Source organism: Rhodamnia argentea, chromosome 5 (assembly GCF_020921035.1).
Source record: "Rhodamnia argentea isolate NSW1041297 chromosome 5, ASM2092103v1, whole genome shotgun sequence".
Classification (NCBI taxonomy): domain Eukaryota; kingdom Viridiplantae; phylum Streptophyta; class Magnoliopsida; order Myrtales; family Myrtaceae; genus Rhodamnia; species Rhodamnia argentea.
In genome coordinates this window covers 18,406,253-18,425,775 of record NC_063154.1, presented here as the reverse complement: position 1 = coordinate 18,425,775, position 19,523 = coordinate 18,406,253, and the positions used below count along the sequence as shown (strand labels likewise).

Genomic DNA, 19,523 nt, shown 5'->3' with positions numbered 1-19,523 from the left:
TCTTTGCTTTTAAGCAAATACACGTAGCGGTATTTAGTACTATCATCAATAAAAGTAATAAAATATTTATTATCACCTCTTGTTTGTACGAATTTCAAATCGCAAACATCACTATGAATTAATTCAAGGGGTTCGGTGTTTCTTTCAATTGTTTGAAATGATGATCTCGTTAATTTTGCCTCAACACAAATTTCACATTTATGTTTTGAATCAATTTGGAATGAGGGTATATATTCCAAGTTAATTAATCTACGCAATGTATCATAATTAACGTGTCCTAAGCTACCATGCCATAAATTGGAAGACTCAAGCATATAAACGGAAGACTTATTATCTTTATTGATAATTGTAATTACATTGAGCTTAAAAAGCCCATCAGATACATATCCCTTCCCCATTACATTCCGGATTTAGACAAAATAACTTTGTCCGACTCTAACACCATACGAAATCCATGCTTGTTCAACAAAGACCCGGAGACCAGGTTCTTTCGGATTTTTGGCACATATAGGACATTATTTTGAGTCGGCTCTTTTCCGGATGTCATCTTCAAGAAGACCTTCCCTTGGCCTTTGACAGCAGAGGAGGTAGAGTTTCCCATGAAAAATTTCTCTCCATTAATTAGTTTGAGAGTTATGAATAGATCCTTGTTGGAGCATACGTGCCTAGTAGCACTCGTGTCAATCCACCATTCCTTCGGATTGGACCCAACCAAGTTCATTTCAGAAACCATTGCAGAGAGGTTTATGTCCGACACGTCTTGAGCGATGTCATTCACCATATTTGTCTCACAATTCTTCTTCTTCAAAAATCTGCAATCACGGATCTATGACCTATCTTGCCACAGGTGAAGCTTTTTCCTTGAAACTTATTCTTGGAAACTCCTCCTTTTGGTCCCAACTTTGGCTTGACAATCTTCTTGTTCTTGTGGCCTTATCTATACTCTACAACATTTGCTTTAGCTGTAGTAGGATTGAACCCTTTGCGTTTAGAATCTCTGTCGTCTTTTTCGATTCAAAGTCTAACAATCAGCTTCTCTAGGTTCATTTCCTTTCGCTTGTGCTTGAGGTAGTTCTTGAAATCTTTCCATCCAGGAGATAGCTTCTCAATAATAGAAGCTACTTGGAAGGTTTCCCTCAAGATCATTCCTTCAGCCTGAATCTCATATAAGATCACTTGAATTTCTTGCACTTGACTGATCACGGTCTTAGAATCCACCATCTTATAATCAAGGAATCGACCGACAACAAATTTCTTTGCTTCGGCATCCTCTCGTTTATATTTCCGGTCTAAGGATTTCCATAACTCCTTTGTTGTTTTTATTGCACAATAGACATTGTACAATGAGTCATGTAAACCGTTCATGACATAGTTCCTACATAGGAAGTCAGAGTGCTTCCGGACCTCAACGGCGTTGAAGGCTTGCTTATCCGTTTGTCCCTCGGATAGTTTAGCAGCTTCCTCGGTCAAGAATCTCGCAAGATTCAAGGTTGTTAAGTAAAACAACATCTTTTGCTGCCACCTTTTAAAGTTCGATCTGTTGAACTTTTCAGGTTTCTCACCATAGTGGACAGAAACCGCAACAATGGCAAAGGATGATCCAGGTAGTTGGACAGCTAAGGCAGAGACAGAGCCTTGGTTGATGTTGTCGGCAGGCACATCAACAACTTCGTTTCCAGTGGCCATTTGAATTTTAAGTACCGAATCCGTTTTAAGATTGTAGCAAAATTCAATATGGCTCTAGTATAATCGTTATGAACAATATACGAACCGATAATCGCAATAAACTTGAAATTATAACAAGACAATACAATGACAATACAATAACAAAATAGAACGGAAATGGAATTGCAATAACGATACCGAAAAGAAATGGAATCGATACAAATAATACCAAGGCCTGTGTTTAACACGGTTTCCTTAAAACAGATTTGTCCCCTCTAGTATGTGCTGGAGGTTTTGTGAATGTTTGTCTCCCAGGATATAACGGTTAGCAGCGAAGAAGCAAGCACAGCACTTCAAAGCCTTCGGCGAACTCAAACAAATTGGAACCGAACACTATCGAGAAAACAATGCAAAATGCTGAGAATCGAAAAGGGAGAGAAGATTTTCTGGTACGTCCAAATTAGAATGGGAAGCCATCTACTTCTAGGGTACGTAGGGGGCGTTTCGGAAAAGAATAATAACGGTTGATTAAATCTGCCGTTATAATATTGCTTTCGTAATGGCAATGCCATTAATATGCTGTTATCGTATTGATTTCGTAACAGCAACACTATTAATCTGCCGTTATAATCTTGATTTCGTAACGGCAATGCCATTAATCTGCCGTTATAGTATTGATTTCGACAACCGTTATAGAAAAAAAAAAGCTTATAACGGTTTGAGTTGGAAAAATAAACCAAAAGGAAAAATTGGGCTTTTCGCGAGGCCCACCTCTCGATCCCGCATTCGTGTATGCGGGTTGTGCGTTCGCGCCCAAGTTTCAACTCGTCGGGCCTCCGTCGGGGCCTAGGATTTGCACCACCCCTATGCTCGCGCGCGAGGCATAGTGCTTGTGTTGTGATAGTTATCACTCTAAAGGAGGGTAACTATCTATAAAGCACTCTAAAGCCTTCTTTATTTTCATTGTGGGATTAGTAGCTTCCACTTTCCCACTTCCAACTCAAGGGTGTTCTTTGAGCATCAATTTCTCATTCATTTACCCTTCAATTTATCCCATATTTTCAATAAGAAAGACGTCCAAACCGTGAAGAAAAATCGATACAAACAAGGGCTATTTTGATTTTCGACTAACGTCGAACAGCAGTGGCGTCGGGCTGAGCGAAACACGTCAGAGGACCCTCAATATTTTTGTTGCTATGGCCAAGAAGTATCCACAGTGCTTGATGATCCACCAAGAGACTTTGAATGTTGATTGGTCCACCAAAGGACTTCCTCCAAATCTCCTTTTCTTCCTGGTGTATTCTCACATGAACTTTTGTGTGCAGAAAAATGTTTTTTCTCCTCTTGTGAACGTGAATGTTTTGCTTTATATAGATGGGGATCGCTTAGGGTTTCAAAGGAAGAAGCTGGATCTTCTTTCCTCGTGAGATATTTAAAATATATTACCCATCTATATTTTGCCTTTTTTCCTTTTGAATAAATCTTACCCCACAATATGATAAGGTTGATATCTTTCCTCCTCCTCTTTGCCTTTCAAGCGTGCCCACTATTCTTTTTATAATGATCAAATTATTGAGCAAAAATATGAATCATATATGCTAATTCGGTTATTATTGGCTCCTTTGAATTTCACGTTTCCACGGGTTTCGTCCAGAAAATTTAAGTTTAGAATCACCCACCGTCGGTCCAATAAAATGCAATGAATGATATGCAAATATTAAAATGAAACTAAATTAAATATTTTTGTTAGAGACTAAGATTAATCTCTAATTTTTTATGCAAATTTTTCCTAAAAAATTTAATCAAAATTTAGGTGCCAACAGAGAGCAACGTTGGGGGTCCAAAGAGCGCAGAGGTAAAAGCGGATCTAAGTCAAGACATAGAAAGTCCAAAGGACACGTGAACTGGTTTAAGTGTCACGAGGAGGGGCACATCAAGAGAGATTGTTATAAGTTGAGAAATAGAGGTGATAGGCAAAAAGCCACTAGCAATGTGGCGAATATTGCTAAGGAGAGCACTAGTGATGCGTAAGCTGTCTTGTGTGTAATTACGGGTTCGTCAGGAGACGAATGGGTGCTAGATTCATGGTGTTCTTATCATATGATGCTCCATAGGAACTAGTTTACTTCTTACCAGACTGCAGATGGTGGTAGAGTTCTGTTGGGGAATAACGCAGCCTGTAAGGTTGTGGGGATAGGGACAGTTCGAATTCGGATACACAATAGCATGATACATTGATAGACGTGAGGCATGTACTGGAGCTCAAGAAGAATCTTATTTCTCTAGGGACACTCGATGATATCGGGTGTAAGTACACCGCTAAAGGTGGAGTGCTGAAGATCTCTCAAAATGCCATGACGGTGATGAAAGGGAAGAAAGTAAGTTCTCTCTATCATCTAGTAGGAGAGACCATGACAAGAGTTGATGCGGTTTCATCGGGTGAGTTAGATTCTGATTTAACTCATTTATGGCATATATGTCTAGGGCACATTAATAAGGCAGGTATGACGATGCTGAGTGATGTGGGGTTGTTAAAGGGTCAGAAGACAAGGAAGTTAGACTTATGTGAGCACTGCATCTGTGGGAAGCAACGCAGGATTAAGTTTGCTACGGGTATTCATTCGACCAAGCAACCGATAGAATATATTCATTCATATGTCTAGGGCCCGTCTTCGATTCCTTCGAAAGGAGGTGCTCATTATATGCTAACATTTATCGACGACTATTCTAGGAAGGTATGTGTATACTTTCTGAAGCACAAATTTGACGTGTTTGATCGGTTCAAGAAATTTAAGACATTGATTGAGAAGCGGTTAGATAAACGGATCAAGTGCCCGAGAACCGATAACAGCACGGAGTTCCGTGGTAAAGATTTTACCGAGTTCTGCGAAAGAGAAGGGATTGTGAGACATTGCACAAGATCCGGGCACCACAACAGAATGACGTGGCAAAACGGAAGAACATAACTTTACTTGAGTAGGCTTGGAGAATGCTTTCACATGCTGGAATAGTTAAGCAATTTTGGACCGAAGCGATGAATATGGCATGTTACCCGATTAATCGATTTCCATCATCTACTATCAAGTGGAAAACTCCGGAAGAAGTATGGTCGTGGAAACCCGTTGATTACTCGGATTATGAATATTCAGATATCCCGCGTATGCTCATGCGAGTGATGGTAAGCTTGAGACGAGGTCGAAGAAGTGCATATTTCTATGTTATGCGTATGGAGTGAAAGACTATCGGTTGTGGTGCACCGATCCGGATCACCCGATTTTCCGATCTGCAGAGATGTGATTTTCAACAAGACTGCGATGCTTCAACAAAGGAGTTTTGAGACACAACCAAGAGAGCATGCAGATCATGGTGTTTCTTTTGCCTTTTTTTCTTTTCTCCTTTGCCCTCTTCCTTCCTCTGCCCGCCGCTACTTCCTCTTTTCTCTACCGACATCGAATCCCAACAACGGCAACTTGGCGATTGCCCATGATGTAGGCCAGCGAGCTCGAGGTTCAGCCGGGTCTCGATAAATTCGGGCTTGCCAGATCGGCAAGCTTCGAGCTTGGCCGAGGCCTGCGAGCTCCGCGACGACGACTCCCTCTCTCTCGCGGTTGCAGCCGTAACACAATGCCGAGGCGGAGGAAGGGAGCTTGTTAGGCTTAGCAGAGCTTAAAGCTCGCAAACCCCCCCCCCTAAAAAAAAAGAGCTAAACCAGTAGAAACATAGCCAAGCATGCCCATCCAACCCAGTTTATCACTTGTCAAGGTGGATTGCACAGTCTCCAATGAAAGAATCCTATATGCGCATTCCATTCATTGTCTATGATTGTCGTGACCTAAAAATTGGAAAATTCTTATGTTTAATGGATTACTAGGTTAATTAGATAACTAACCTAATACAGCTTCTCACAAACCCCGCCAAATTGCAACATTGGTTTATTGTTCAAATGATTTATGATTTGGAGTCGCCGCTAATCATTTTTGGTAGGTTAATTAGGAACCTCAATAAAGTATCGGAAGAAGTACTTTATTTCTACGAACCGAAGATTTTATATTTGGGGACTTGGTTACATTAATAGAAAAATTGATGCCCTTTCAGCACCTTGAATTTCATGAAAAACGCTAAGTTTGACAACTCGACTTGAATTGATTTTACTTCATGTTCAAAAGGAGTGATTTTCTCTTGCTTAAATGTATGCATGAATGACATGAAACCTATGGATTCTACCTAAATGACAAGATGATATGCAATGCAAAACATGCAAAATTATTTCATATTTCCCTATATGCAAAATTAAACTAACCAATTAAAGCATGCAAAGATGACATGACATTTTGCAAATATGACATAAAACACAGGACCATTTACTCATACTATGCATGACATGAATAATGTGGATGACGTACGAGCAAATATGCAATCAACTAGACTAAACATGCAAGAACCACTCAACATGCGAAAATTTCGTGCTTAACTTAAAGGACATGCAATTTTAATCAAACGACTCAAGCATTAAATTAACCAGCTTAAGATTAATTAACTTAAATGTGACCTCTATATGAAGTGCAAATGACATGGTATAAGATGATGGTGTCGTAATAACATGGTATGAAATGACATGGCAAAAATAGGATATGCAAGACAACATGAGATATGCAAATTATGCATGACATATGCAAAATAACATGAGATATCCAAGATATGCATGGGATATGCAAAATAACATGAGATGATTATTATTATTATTATTTTGTATTTTTTACATTAACTTTCGGCAATTAGGGATGCCCATCAAACAATTTGAATGTCCTGATTTTATTCCAAATAATTCAATGAACTAAGCTTCTATGAAACCATATCTTCCTAAAAATTTAGTACGATACAGTTTTATTTTTTAAAAGTTTTAAATTATATGGAAACCAATCAAGATAAGGATCTAACCAAATATCACCAGAACTTCCGACATTGGATTGACTAATTTTCCGTATTTCACTAATTCCGAATAATCACGGATAGAACTTGTCCAATTTAGGATATACGGTACCCTTTAGGAAAAATGCTTTCCCAAATTGGATTAGGTTTTCCTTATTCAAGATATGCAAAGAGATTTAATTTTTTTAATCCAAATATTCAAATCTTTTCAATTGATAGCAAATCATCCAAATTAGGCAAGGCAATCTTGAGGATATCTTGGGTACAGTTTTTAATCTTTACTTTTAGATGTCCTTGCGTAATTTGAGCTTGCTCTAAACCTGACGACCAAGTTAGCAACTTTGGACCGGCTAAGACTGGTGCACACGGACCGGGGGCTCTCGGCACTGGCTTGTGTCGATGGCTTGATATCGAATTACCTATGACAGAGAACAAGAAGGAGCAACGACAAAAGGAAGGGCAAAGCTTTTCTTGGCTTTCCACATATGAATACATTCAAGAAGAAGACAAACTCAGCCTCTTGACTTTTCCTCCTGACTCCCCACTCACATTTTTTTCCCTTGATCATGGCCGACACCTCCTCTTCTTCGTCTCTAATTGCGACCGATCTCTCTCCATTATGCTATCTAATGTGGCCGTGTCTTCTGAGTTTTTTGTGCCTGGATCCGCCAGTCGGTAACCTCGTCGTCGTCGGGTGTGGTTTAGCGTCACGGAGCAGCCGAGGTGCATGGGGTAGCTAGGAAACGGGACAACCCGTCGTCGCGGATGTGATGCAGGTCAGACCACTGTCTTGGCCGAGTCACGGACCAAAGGGCAGCGAGCTAGGAGTCATCATTGATGGTCGGCAGATGAGAGAAGCAGCTGCCTTTGTCACGAGCAAAGAAGTCACGAAAGGAGCAGGGCCTCCCCTTTGTCTTCTTGTGTGTCAGGGATGAAGACCACCCAGGAGAGCAAAAGTCGAGAGACCTCCTTCTGTTGAGAGTGCGGCCGTGTATTATAATGTGTGGCCTCCTTTAACCCTAGGCTATTATGGAGTGTTTATAGAGAAACCTAACTAGCTTAGGGTTCAATTTTCCTAGTCCTCGTTGGAATAGGTTTCTTCTTTTTATTAAAAATTCAGAACTTTAAAAGTCCAAATCCATTAAAACACCTCAAATTTTCGGCCCTTACTTAGTGAATGAATTGTGGCCGAAAATTTTACTCCTTGTGGGCTCGCTTGCGCATTTTCGAGCTCAAATTGAGCTTTAATTAATTAAATGAATAATTAATTAAAAGCCTTTAACATTTAAGTGAACATAAATGGGCTGGATTAATTCTGAAAATAGGTCTAAGCCCTATTAGAATTTTCGGCAAACCCCCATGCTTGGCCAAATTTTACATGCTATGCTCCGTTTGATCGCTTGCCAATCCAAATGAATGCTAATGCAATGTATGAATGCTAAAATATGTATGAACTAATGATTTGATTATTTTTTATAAGAACTAAAGTTAGTTCTAATTTTTATGCAAAAATGAATTATTAAAGAAAAATCAAAATTTAGGTGGCAACAATGTTCTCTACTCGGGATCGAGAAATTGGTTCAAACTCATCCGACTTGCAGAGTAGGTCGGAAGAAATAGAGCCAAACCTGTTCTTACTTCCTCCATTGGTGAAGTGGAAGAACTTCATCTTCTCCCTCTCGCTTGCGGTGGTAGGCGCAACACAATGCCGAGGGCGAGGGAGGTAGCTTGCCGGCCTCGATCAAGCTCGAAGCACGCCGATCCGGTGAGCCCGAGATCGCCGGGACCAGAGAGCTTCTAGCTCAGCTGGGATTAGCCAAAATCAAAAGGTAAAAAAATAAAATAAAAAACAAAAAAAAAAGATAAGATAAAATAGATAAAAGATAGATAATTAAATTTTTTAAATTCCTTTAAAAATAAAAAAATGAAAAGAAAAAAAAACACAAAATATTATTTAAGAGGAGTCCATGGAGGAAAATTAAAATCAATTTTTCATACCAAACGAAGGAAAATATTTTAGCCAAACACTAGAAGACATTTTCATTTTCCTGGAAAATAACTTTTCAGAAAATATTTTTTGAAAACCTTACATTTTTCGAGAAACAAACCAAGCTGTATTTTCTTTCCTTCCCTTATGTATGCTAAATGTGTCCGCAAAAAATTCAGGTGTCGACAAAGCTCTACTTTTGCTCATGGCTTATGGTTGTCAAAGCCGTTGGAGCTTGAGGGCCACGAGCTTCTACGACATATTCACGAGCGGCACAAGATTTATTGCTGTGCTCGACCCTAGCGGCCATGGCTGTGAGCCGAGGGAGCAACAAGATGTTGCATGAGTAAAAAGGGAGAGATGTCATGGTGGGTGTGTATCACTTGTTGTATCTAGCAAATCACCTAGAGGAGGGTGAATAGGTGATTCTAAACAATTTTAAAACTTAATACGGAATTAAACAAGTGAAAGCAGAATCCGAATAAAGTTCAGTGTCATATTTAGAATAGGAATGTGTAATAGACTAAACACAATAGAAAGAGTTTAGAGTTGAGAAAATTGCACACGAAACTTATAGTGGTTCGGCTTAGATAAGCTTACGTCCACTCTCCCACGTTGACAAACGATTGGCTGGATTCCACTATATGAAACGTTGAAAGGTTACAAGTGATATCATACTTTTTTCACTCTTACGGAACCTCTCAAAGATAGAGTATTTCGCTATCATGACAAGTGTATGAATCTGAGTAACTCAAGTACTTAGGAATTGTCGGTTTCGATCTCCCTTAACGACAGTCACCATTGATCCCCTTTTATACTCCTTCGACCTTGAACTGCCGTCGCAAAGGTTCTCCTAAGTATCGCTCTTCAATCACTAATTAGATGCCAACAATCTTGATTGAAAGATACTATATCTAAAGAAATTTGATAGCCATTGGTGTACGGTTTGAGCCCTTCACGCCCATTCAACTAAATTTTCAATTTCCATGAGCAGAGTTGTTCAAATATAGAAGTTTTCTTGTCCAATTGAAGGTAATTTCCAATTGAGGATATTCTACCAATCTGTTTGTAAAATAATTCTGTCAATCAAATATTACAAACTTCCATAAATAATGCAAAATGGAAACACGCCAACGTGCGTCTTTAGAATCTGGAAAGACTATATTGTAGAATCTGAACATAATTCAAAAGTAGTTTTAAGAGTAGAAAAGTCTCTTGAATCCGAACAGACTAGAAAAGTGAACGTGAGCTTCGATAACATCCTTGTTGTTGTTACATATAAATCTTCTCCGAGGATTGAATCTTTAGAAGTGATGTCCCACTCTATCCGAATAACAAGAGTCAATTCATTCAGAAGTAGATATGTGACGACTTCGACTTGAGTCTAAACACCAAGTTTGGAACAATATAAACTTTTTCATTCACGTGTTGTTCTCGCAATAAAGTATTTTAGAGTATTATCGTGACCCTCTATGGGGATCCGAGTCGAGGGCTAATGGATTACCTTTTGTCCAACTCTCAATAGATGGGCCAAGACACATGCCCTCCCTAGGCCCTTACCAAATCGCGACGGAAGGATTTCTTTAAAACGAGATTGACCTTTAGTGTGGTAGGGTGACATGTGAATAATATACATGCCAGTGAAGTCGCCACCAATCTATTTTTGGAGGGTAGATTGAAAACCCTATCGAGGGTTGGGAGATTCCATTCGGTTATGCGAAACTGGGAGAAGAGGGTTCGGGGATTTAGTTACGCCAATGTTACCATTGGTGCCCTTTCGTATCTAAGTTGATCGATTTTTCTAACTAAGATTTCATGCAGATGTCTTGAGAGGTGAGGTAAGATCTAACACCTAAAGGGTTCATGCATATATTAGCCTATCAATCACAATCATTAAAGGAAAGTGCACAAATTAAGGAATTAGATACATGCAGATAAATCGCATCAAAACCATCACATGGCACGCCTAGTAAAGCCCTAAAGGCTTAGAGAATATATCATTAAAGTTTCGGGGTGATTTGGGAAATTTTGGGACAAAGTGTCCAGAGGGGCAAAACGGTCATTTTATGAAGTCTTGGGAACCAAAATCAACAAAAATGGGTCAAACCAATTGAATGTAGTCATTTCCCCTTTTTTTTTTTTTTTATGATTTTTGAAATTTTTCTGAATTTTTTTTTTTAGAATTTCTAAGAGTTTTTTTAAATTTTTTTATGAGTTTTTTGGAATTTTCTAAATTTTTAATATTTTTCGGACGTAGTCAACCCAACCAACAACATTCAACCACCCAATCTAGATCGAAAGGATCCTGGGTTGGCCTAAAAATGACATCGTTTTTCATTTTTTTATTTTTTAAAAAAAATTCAATTTTTTTATTTTATGAGATTATTTTTATTAATATCTAATCCTATGGTCTAGATTGAACCACGTGGCTAAGCCACAGCCCTCGGATCAAATTTCTAAAATCTATAGCCCAGATTGAAAGACTTGGCTAATCCTTGACCGTTCAATCAATTTTTTTTTAATTCTCAAAAAATGTTTTATATTATCTAAAAAATAATTTTTTATTTTCTGAAAATGCCATATTGTGCCACGTGGTCAAATCTTGGCTGTCTGTTCTATTTTTTTTTTTCTAAATTTAGAAAAAACTATTCAGATAATACCCCGACTAACGTGGCATGCCACGTCGACCGTTGATTAGTCAACAAGAGTTGACTATTCAGCAATCGAGAGGTTGAAGATGACCATGAATGAATGAGAATTTCCTAGCACCAATCAACGTGAAATCTTCTCCGATGACCTAGTTTTACACCGATTGACTCGTTATCACTTTAGCGAGACGAAGCTCAAGGATGTAGTGCGGAGCTTCGATTTGTCTCTAGAAGTCTTGTTGAGAATATGTCTTGAGTTTAAGCCCATCGAATAAAATCTGATAGAAATAAAGTGAAGAGATGATCGTGATATCAAATAATAAAAAGGGCCGCACAATTTCTTTTGGGATATTGGAGTCTGAGAGAAAAAAAAAAAAAAAAATAAAAAAAAAATAAAAGTAAGATCATTTTGGACTTGCATTCCTATTCTGACTTGGAGTTGTACTTACTCGGTGAAGAAAAAGATAGAATAGGGAAAGTCAATATTTTGAACTTTGTTGACCGAATTCTATTTGGATTCTATTTCCGTGGCTAATATGCAAGGCAATCTTTAATGATCAACTTTTGTATTTCTCTGGGCGGTAGCTACTTAAAGATAATGATGGGTTTGTCTTTTGTGCCTAGTTTTGCATATATATGCAACTAACGACATGATGAACAGGTCTGCCGAGAGTGCTCAAAAGGTGAGGCGCTGCTGTTAACGAAAAGACTTCTTGAAGCACCGTTTGACGAGTGCTTGCTTGTAGGGTTTCGTTCGCAAAATTGCATCAAGAATTCAAGTGTCGAAGCCGATTAAATCTTGAGGTTAGATTTGTGTAATTCCTTTGCGAGATTGAGAGATTATTTTTTTAGGAATTGGAGGCTAAACATTATGTGCGTTCTTAGATGTAATTGGGGTTTGGGAAACACCGAGAGTATTTGAGTGACTCGAGTGTAGTTCTGTAATCTCCGTGCATCGCTCGTTCTATAGTGAAATTTGTTGCTTTTCTCCTCGTGGACGTAGATCCCTACGACCGAACCACGTACATCCGGTGTCCGATTTATTTTCTTGCTCTGTCTATTTGTTGTTCGATTGCTTGTTCCGTGCAACAAGTCCGGCGAAGCTCACGAAGCTTGGTGGAGCTCTCATCAAAGGCGGATGCGCAACAGCCCTAGGAGAGCTTCTCTCTTTGGTGCGCACGGAGATTGGGAGAGGGGGTCACCGACTTAGCTTCGCACGTGATCTCACGTGCAAAATGGTCCGAACGGTGATGGAGATGGTGGGGAATTCCGTCAGGTCCGTTTGGTCCTCCAACATGCTCAAATTAGGTGTGAATTAGCTCGGTTTGTGCTTGGGTCTTCTTCGGGCATGGCAGCGGCAAAGAATGACTTGGTCATCGCAGTCCGATGGTTTCAGCTCATGAAAAAGGTACCATTTGGATCGGAACGACGTGGTGCACAAAGCCCAGCTATTGGCTTCTTTGATTACGGTCGGGAGGGGTTTCAAGTTGATGCTCGAAATTCGGCTTCCATGGGCGTTCGAGCTTGCGCGCAAAACCATTTGAGGAAGATGATGGATCAGCAGGGTCATCGGGTCGGATCTTGTCCGACTCGGCAGACCCCGGTTGTCTAATTTTCCTCAAATTGACTTACAAAACCTCAAAATTTATCAAATTAAATTTCAAAATTGAGTTTTGCACTATGAATTTCATCTAAAAATGAAAAAAAAATTGGGTAAAATGGTTTTAGATTTATGCGAAACCCCCTCATTTTCTTATTTCACCCGATTATGATTTTTGAATAATCCAAACCCTAAATGATCAAATCAAACCAATTTGACCCCTACAATAGATTCAGAATGATGGAAAACATAGGGGAGTGGTCTTAGATTCGCATGAACACTTCTGAAAAATGATTAATTGCACTTAGAGTGAAAATCAGGGATTAAATTAAAAACAAAAAGTGCAATTAAATCCTTTTCGTCAAAATTGCTCAATTTCCTAAACAATTGGACTGAAATGCAATACAAGGCATCAGAGGCAAATGTCATGTCTTGGAAAATGTGAAAAGAAAAATAAAGGGATTAAAAATGTAATTTTTTGGCTCAATTTGGTTTTACATTTGTGAAGACTCTTGTGATCTCAAATTGAATTTTTGAAAATGTAAATGGCTAAAATGAAAAGAGAATTAAAATAAAAACATTGGATGTTTTTGCGTATTTTTGTGGCCATGAATTCTATTTTCCTTGATTTTTTGGTCATTTTCCTAATATTGAAAAATGCTAAAAATGGGAAAATATCAAAAATTATTTTTTGTTCAAAATTGATTTCTTAGACTTGGCCAAGGCTTCCAAAATGGATTTTTCAATTTTATGAATTTTTTCGAATCTCTCATTAATTTTCTCAAAAGGAGATGACTAAAAATTAAATGTCAACAAGCTAGTCCAATTCTTTAAACAAACTCTCACGACTTTGATGGGTCATTTGTCACATTCACCTTTTTCTAAAGCGGGCGTGTCTCATTCACGTTGAAAAAGGATGGACAATGCGTATATCTCGTGAATCTTTAGGTTATTCGGACATTACTACATTAACCAATTATATAGGACAAGCTTGGGATGCTAAAAAGGCAGAACCGACCAATCCTACTTTACTTTTCGCCAAGAAAAAAACCCAAACCCTTCATCTATTCATCGATTACTTCCTTCTCTTCCCTTCCTACATCCAAGTCAAAAAGGCTAAGAAAGACAACACTTTGATTTTTAGTGGCCAAGCTTTTTCAAAGGGACCCAAATCCCACTAATTGAGCAATTCAGCATCACATCCCAGAAAACATCATCAAATCATGGGGTCATCATCTTGTCAAGAACTTGGAGTGCTTCCTTCATGGAGGGCCTCTTCTGTGGGGCAAGTGAGGCACATCCAAATGCCAACTTGAAGCAACCCAGCGCCACCTCCTCCCTGCTCGCCACGTCGGCCCTGATCGCCACGTCGGCCATCCTCAGCACCCACCCCTGGTCCTCGCTGCCGACGACCGGACCGGCGGTCCACTGGGCCAGGTCCCGGTCCGGGAACGCTCTCCCCGTGAGCAACTCGAGCAGAACGACGCCGAACGAGTAGACATCCCATTTCGTGCTCGGCCTGAAGCTCTTTAGGGACTCAGGCGCTTGATAAGGAGAGGGAGTGCCGAGATTCGAGCTCGCGGGTACTACAAATGGACTGTTGTTATTACTGTGGTGAGTGTTAGTTATTGAGAGATCTTGATGGTGTGCGAATCTTTGACTTCCGAATCGGTTCGATGAGCTCGAACCAGCCGTTGCCATGCAGTGGCTGGCTCCGCCGCCGACAAGCTTCTCGAGACCGAAGTCGGAGATCAGGGGTTCCATGTCGGAGTTGAGGAGGATCTTGGCGGGCTTGATGTTGCCATGGACAAGCTTCTTGTCGTGGATGTAAGCGAGCCCCCGGGCGACTCCTCTCGCGATCTTGAGCCGGTGTTCGAGAGAGAGGTGAAATGGGGACGATCCGGCTTTCCCTAAGATCGGAACAAAATCATCACCATCGATTTCGTGAGAATCTAAAATATAAACTAAATTTCATCAAGTCTAACACACTCATTTCATATAATCTCAAAGAAGCACAACACAACATCACATGCCAATCCGGTCAACATCCATCCTTGCGAACCGTACAAAAACAAGTTGATGACATAACATGTAAGTTTAATCAATTTTTCAGTTTTTTTTTTATAGCCATTATTGACATTAAATTACTTGGTAGCTCGGGCCAACAAATTGAAATCAACACTAATTAAATTGAGCAGCTAAAAACAACATTCAAATTCAACAGAGGGTAGACTGGCAACTACACATGACGGGCACGCGCTACATGCCAAATCTTGTGTACTGTACAAATGATTATATATAGTTTTCATCAAGCCTAGGGAGATGCATTTTTTCAGAATTTTATGTTTTTTGCCACCTAACTTTTTTCCTATCTTAATTTACTCAATTATAATCACGAGAAGAACAAGCTGGGAATTCCATTAATTCACCCGAAAAGAATCTTTGTAAGAGACATTCCTAGAGTGCAAATCTGATTTCAATCTCATCCCCCTGAAAATTGTGGTCATTTGACATAAAGAAATACGAAAAAATTGGTTCCAATCAAGAAAAAATTTATTCAAGGAAAATCACTACATTTCCATATTGCACAATAGCTACCACAAAAATATTAATTCCTTGTTTTAATCAATCTAATATTGCAAAACTATTACGAAAAACCTTTCACGTGAATACTTTAAAAGAAGAAAATGAAAGCAAACGGATCAATTGAATTTTTCTCCATTCAATTTTCTGAGTTCTGAAATGGATGTGAGTTTCACATAGAAGATTGAGTAGAACTCAAGCTTCACTTATTTCGCGAAAAATGAACGATTTGAAAAAAAAAAAATTTGAAAATGATCGCTCGTATCGCTTGAAATAATTAGCCGATTAAAAATGTTTTCGCCAACGACAACAATTTATGTCTAAATAATTTCATGAACAATAAGCGTTATTTTTATTTATTCATAACTATTTAGTGACAACAATTTGTCTTTAAAGAGAAATCTATAAAATCAGTTAAGCAATTTCATAGATTCTAAAAGTAAGAAAACAAATTCTTTTTTTTTTTTAATCTTTTCTTTAACTGGGAAAAAAAATGAAAACATAAAAACAGAAAAAGAAGATATCGGGGGGGAGGAGGACGGAGAAAGACTTACTGTAACCAGAGCATGCGCCGGCGAGGCTGCCGTTGGAGACGTAGTCGTAGATCACGAGCTTCTCGCCGTCTCCCCAGTAGAACCCTCGCAGCCTCACCAGGTTCGGGTGCTTCACCCTCGCGATGGCCCTCGCGTGCTGCTCGAAGTCCTTCATCCTCTCCACCGCCCCGCCGCCCTCCCCGATCCTCCTCACCGCGTACGCCGTCCCGTCCTCCAGCACCGCCTTGTACACGATGCTCCCCCCGCTCGCCCCCAGTATGTACGCCGACGCCCTCAGCAGCGTGTCCAGCTCCAGCCGCGTCTCCCCGTCCACCGTCACGAGGGTCCCCTTCGTTTTCTGGTTGGGGTCGTTGTTTGTTGTTGTGGTGGGCAGGTCTTTGTGTTCGTCGTCCTCGCTAGAACATGATTCGGAGGTCGATGCTTCGTGGCCTTTGATCGTGAGGCAGTAGCAGTTGGCGGGTTTTCTTGATTCCGCTTCTGGGTCTTGTTCTGCCGCTGGTTCTGGCTTCCTTTGTGATTTGGGCTCGTTGGTTGTGGTGACTTTGTTGTCGCTCTTCCGCTTCTTGAGTTGGTAGACGTAGAGGATGACCAATGCGAGGACTCCTATTCCGGCTAGATCGCCGACAGCGATTCCTGCTATGGTCCCTGGTTTTAGCCCACCGGGTGTTTGGTCTTTTGCCACAACGGATGTTCCGGATGAGTTTGCCGATGGGCCTCCGTTGACTGTCTTCGGGATGACTGCGATGGCCGGTGACGTGGTTGTGGTGGCATTGGGTGGCGTGGAGAGAGTTGAAGGGATGGAGCATAGGATCTTCAGCGGCTTGCCACAGAGATCGCTGTTGCCGGCTAAGAACTCTGTTTTCTGATCTGCCCAAGCCAGTGACTCCGGGATTGAGCCACTCAGGTTGTTGAAGGAGAGATCGATAGTGGCATTTCTTGGGATTTTCGAGGCGAAACCTGGCGCTATTGGACCTGAAAGTTTGTTGTAGGAGATGTTCAAGTAACGCAGGCCGTTTCCTCCGAAATCTGATGGCAGAGATCCATTCAGCAAATTTGAGGACAAGTCCAGGACTTCAACTGAATTAAACCCGCTAGGAACACCACCTGCAAAGTAATTACTCCTTAAAGAAACAACGGACAAGTTCTTCAGGGAGGTTAGGCTCTCAGGAATACTTCCACCCAGTGCATTATCAGAGAGATTCAGGAGCCTGAGGCTTTTGGAGTCTCCGACGAACTCGGGCAGCTCACCTGATATCACGTTGTTGGATAGAGAGAGCACTTGAAGCGTGGAGGAATTGATGATAGTCGAAGGCAATGATCCATTGAAGTAATTACTAGATAAATCGAGATTGGTGAGATGCTCGATCATGCCGAGCTCTTTAGGGATTGAGCCCAGGAGCTTGCTATTGGGGAGGACTAAGCCGGTGACTCTGAACATGGTTGGTGTTCCAGGATCCCCAATCTGTGTGCAGGTGACTCCATTCCAGGTGCATGGGGTCACATCGTTATAGTTCCAGCTCTTCAGGACAGAAAACGGGTCACTCAAAATGGAGTACTTGAAGGAGAGTAAGAGGATACCATCCGAGTTCAGAGCAGACGAACTAAGCAGCAGGAGGCTAAAAGCCAAAGTCCTCAAACAGGGGTGGAGATCTCTGGGGCTTGGAGTCATGGTTTCTTGAGCTGGTCACAGTTGCACATGTTGGCTACAAATTCATAGCGAAGAACAAAAGCAGAGACATAATGGAGTGAGAGGATAAGAGAGTAGAGAGAGGGTGACCAACTCCAGCTCCTGCTGTTCTGGTTACCAAATAGATATCAGGATTAGGAAGAGCAAGTAACAGGTGAAAAAGGAAGAAATGAGAACCTGGGGATGGGTTCTAGGAACAGACCCACAAAAGCTGAAGCTTGCTCCATACAATGAAAGTGACCCAACAAATGAAGTGAGCACAGCAATGGAAGGAGCTACCAAGTACCAAGTGGGGAAAGCTCCTAGAGAATGGAGGCAGCCACAGTAATTAGTTGCAGAGACGGAGAGTTTCAGCTGAGAAAAGGGGACTCTCCTCTTCTCTCTGTGCAGTTGGAGACAATGAGACCGAGAAACTTTAAAAAGTGAAACCCCCCATTGGAGATAAACAAATGAGAAATGAGGACCCTTGGCTTTCCACTGCCTCTGCCAACCGTCCTTTTCAACTTTTTGTGAACTTCAAGTGTTTGATACAATGGGCAAGGCAGAGGAAAAAAAGCAGAGGGAGGAATCTAATGTCTGCTGCTACAGGACAGCCGAGTGAGTTGGAGCCCGTCGGATTGCAGGAGGAGGAGCTCATTTAGTCCACCCTCTTTTTGAACATTGATTGACTTTTGGTACCCCCCGCATTTCCCACTGCGATTTCCCAGCCTTTCCCGTCGGTTACCCGAATAGCAGCAACATCGAGGATTTTCATTCACCGCTAAATTAACAAATCATTGAAATATTTAGAAGTAAATTGACAAATTAAAAAGTTTAAGATTAAATTGGTATATCGTCAAAAAATTTAAAGATTAAATTGGCACAATTAAAAAATTTTAGACTGAATTGATTGTCATATAATAAGTTTACAATTTTCTCCGATAATATCCCTTAATTTCGCCGTGCTCCTCCATCCAACAGCTCACACCGGCAAAGTTTTGATCGAGCGTCCGACATTAAAACAGTCGAGTCCTACAATTGATAAGAGATGCGACAATTTTGTCTGATTTCCATAATTGCGGGATGTAGCAAACAGCCACTTATAGGAATTGATTTGTTAGCAAATTACTTTGCATTTCCCAAGTATCGACTTGCACTTTACATAATGAGTAAAGCTTAGGGAGGTATGAGACTCTTGGCTTAATCCAGATGGATTTTCAACTCAGACAACAAAAATTCGAGTTGCAAATGGAAGCCGGACGCTTGAACTCAGACTCGATTCATAACAAGCTCGCTCGAAATTCAAATGCAATCAACTCCGTGCCTCGAACAATTCGACCCGAAAAATTCATGGCTCTATCTAATGGGGTAGTCGACTTTTCTATGTTCAAAAGTCGGTATCTTGTACTCAACGAGGAAGCCCATCTTGGATAGATAATCCCCAAGTCATGTGGAGACATACCATCAAACTTCGATCGGTCGGGCAAGAAGCGAATCAAGATCCGAATGGTCCGAATATGGAATTATTCTCACTAAATCACGCGAAAATAATTAGCACATTTAATCAGTCAAAAGGACATTCGCTGGGTCCCAGGGTTAGGTCCGCCACTAAAAGCCGCGCTAAATGGGAAACAAGCTCAAGCTGGAGTAGTTGACCGTATCATCCAAAGCTAATTGACTTAATCATATTCTCAACCTAATCCCCATTTAAATATTGACCCTTCATATCTAATTACATAAACTAAACGATTTGAAAAACATTCTCTTAAAGATGATTGTTCGTATTGTATTTCCATTATCGATAATAATTTATATGATTCTTTCGTTCATTTTGATAAGCGAGACAAGCGATCATCTTTTAGGAAAAATATTTCACAGATCGTTTATTTTT

At 40.4% G+C, this 19,523-nt stretch overlaps 1 protein-coding gene across 4 annotated transcripts; it reads right to left on the bottom strand.

The window, feature by feature from the left end:
* Positions 1-13,828: 13,828 nt before the first annotated feature.
* On the bottom strand, positions 13,829-18,271 carry LOC115750645 (receptor protein kinase-like protein At4g34220). Of its 4 annotated transcripts, XM_030688143.2 has the most exons (4): positions 17,972-18,270; positions 17,831-17,890; positions 15,967-17,669; positions 13,829-14,739 (listed from the first exon to the last, which is right to left on the bottom strand). In XM_030688143.2, the coding sequence occupies exons 3-4, from the start codon at positions 17,633-17,635 to the stop codon at positions 14,051-14,053; spliced, it is 2,358 nt and encodes a 785-aa protein (XP_030544003.1). In that variant the 5' UTR covers positions 17,636-17,669; positions 17,831-17,890; positions 17,972-18,270; the 3' UTR covers positions 13,829-14,050. The 4 variants fall into 4 exon arrangements, with proteins under 4 accessions (XP_030544003.1, XP_030544004.1, XP_030544001.1 ...); XM_030688144.2 differs by having other exon boundaries at positions 15,967-17,070; positions 17,215-18,271; XM_030688141.2 differs by having other exon boundaries at positions 15,967-17,763; positions 17,856-18,270.
* Positions 18,272-19,523: the final 1,252 nt, after the last annotated feature.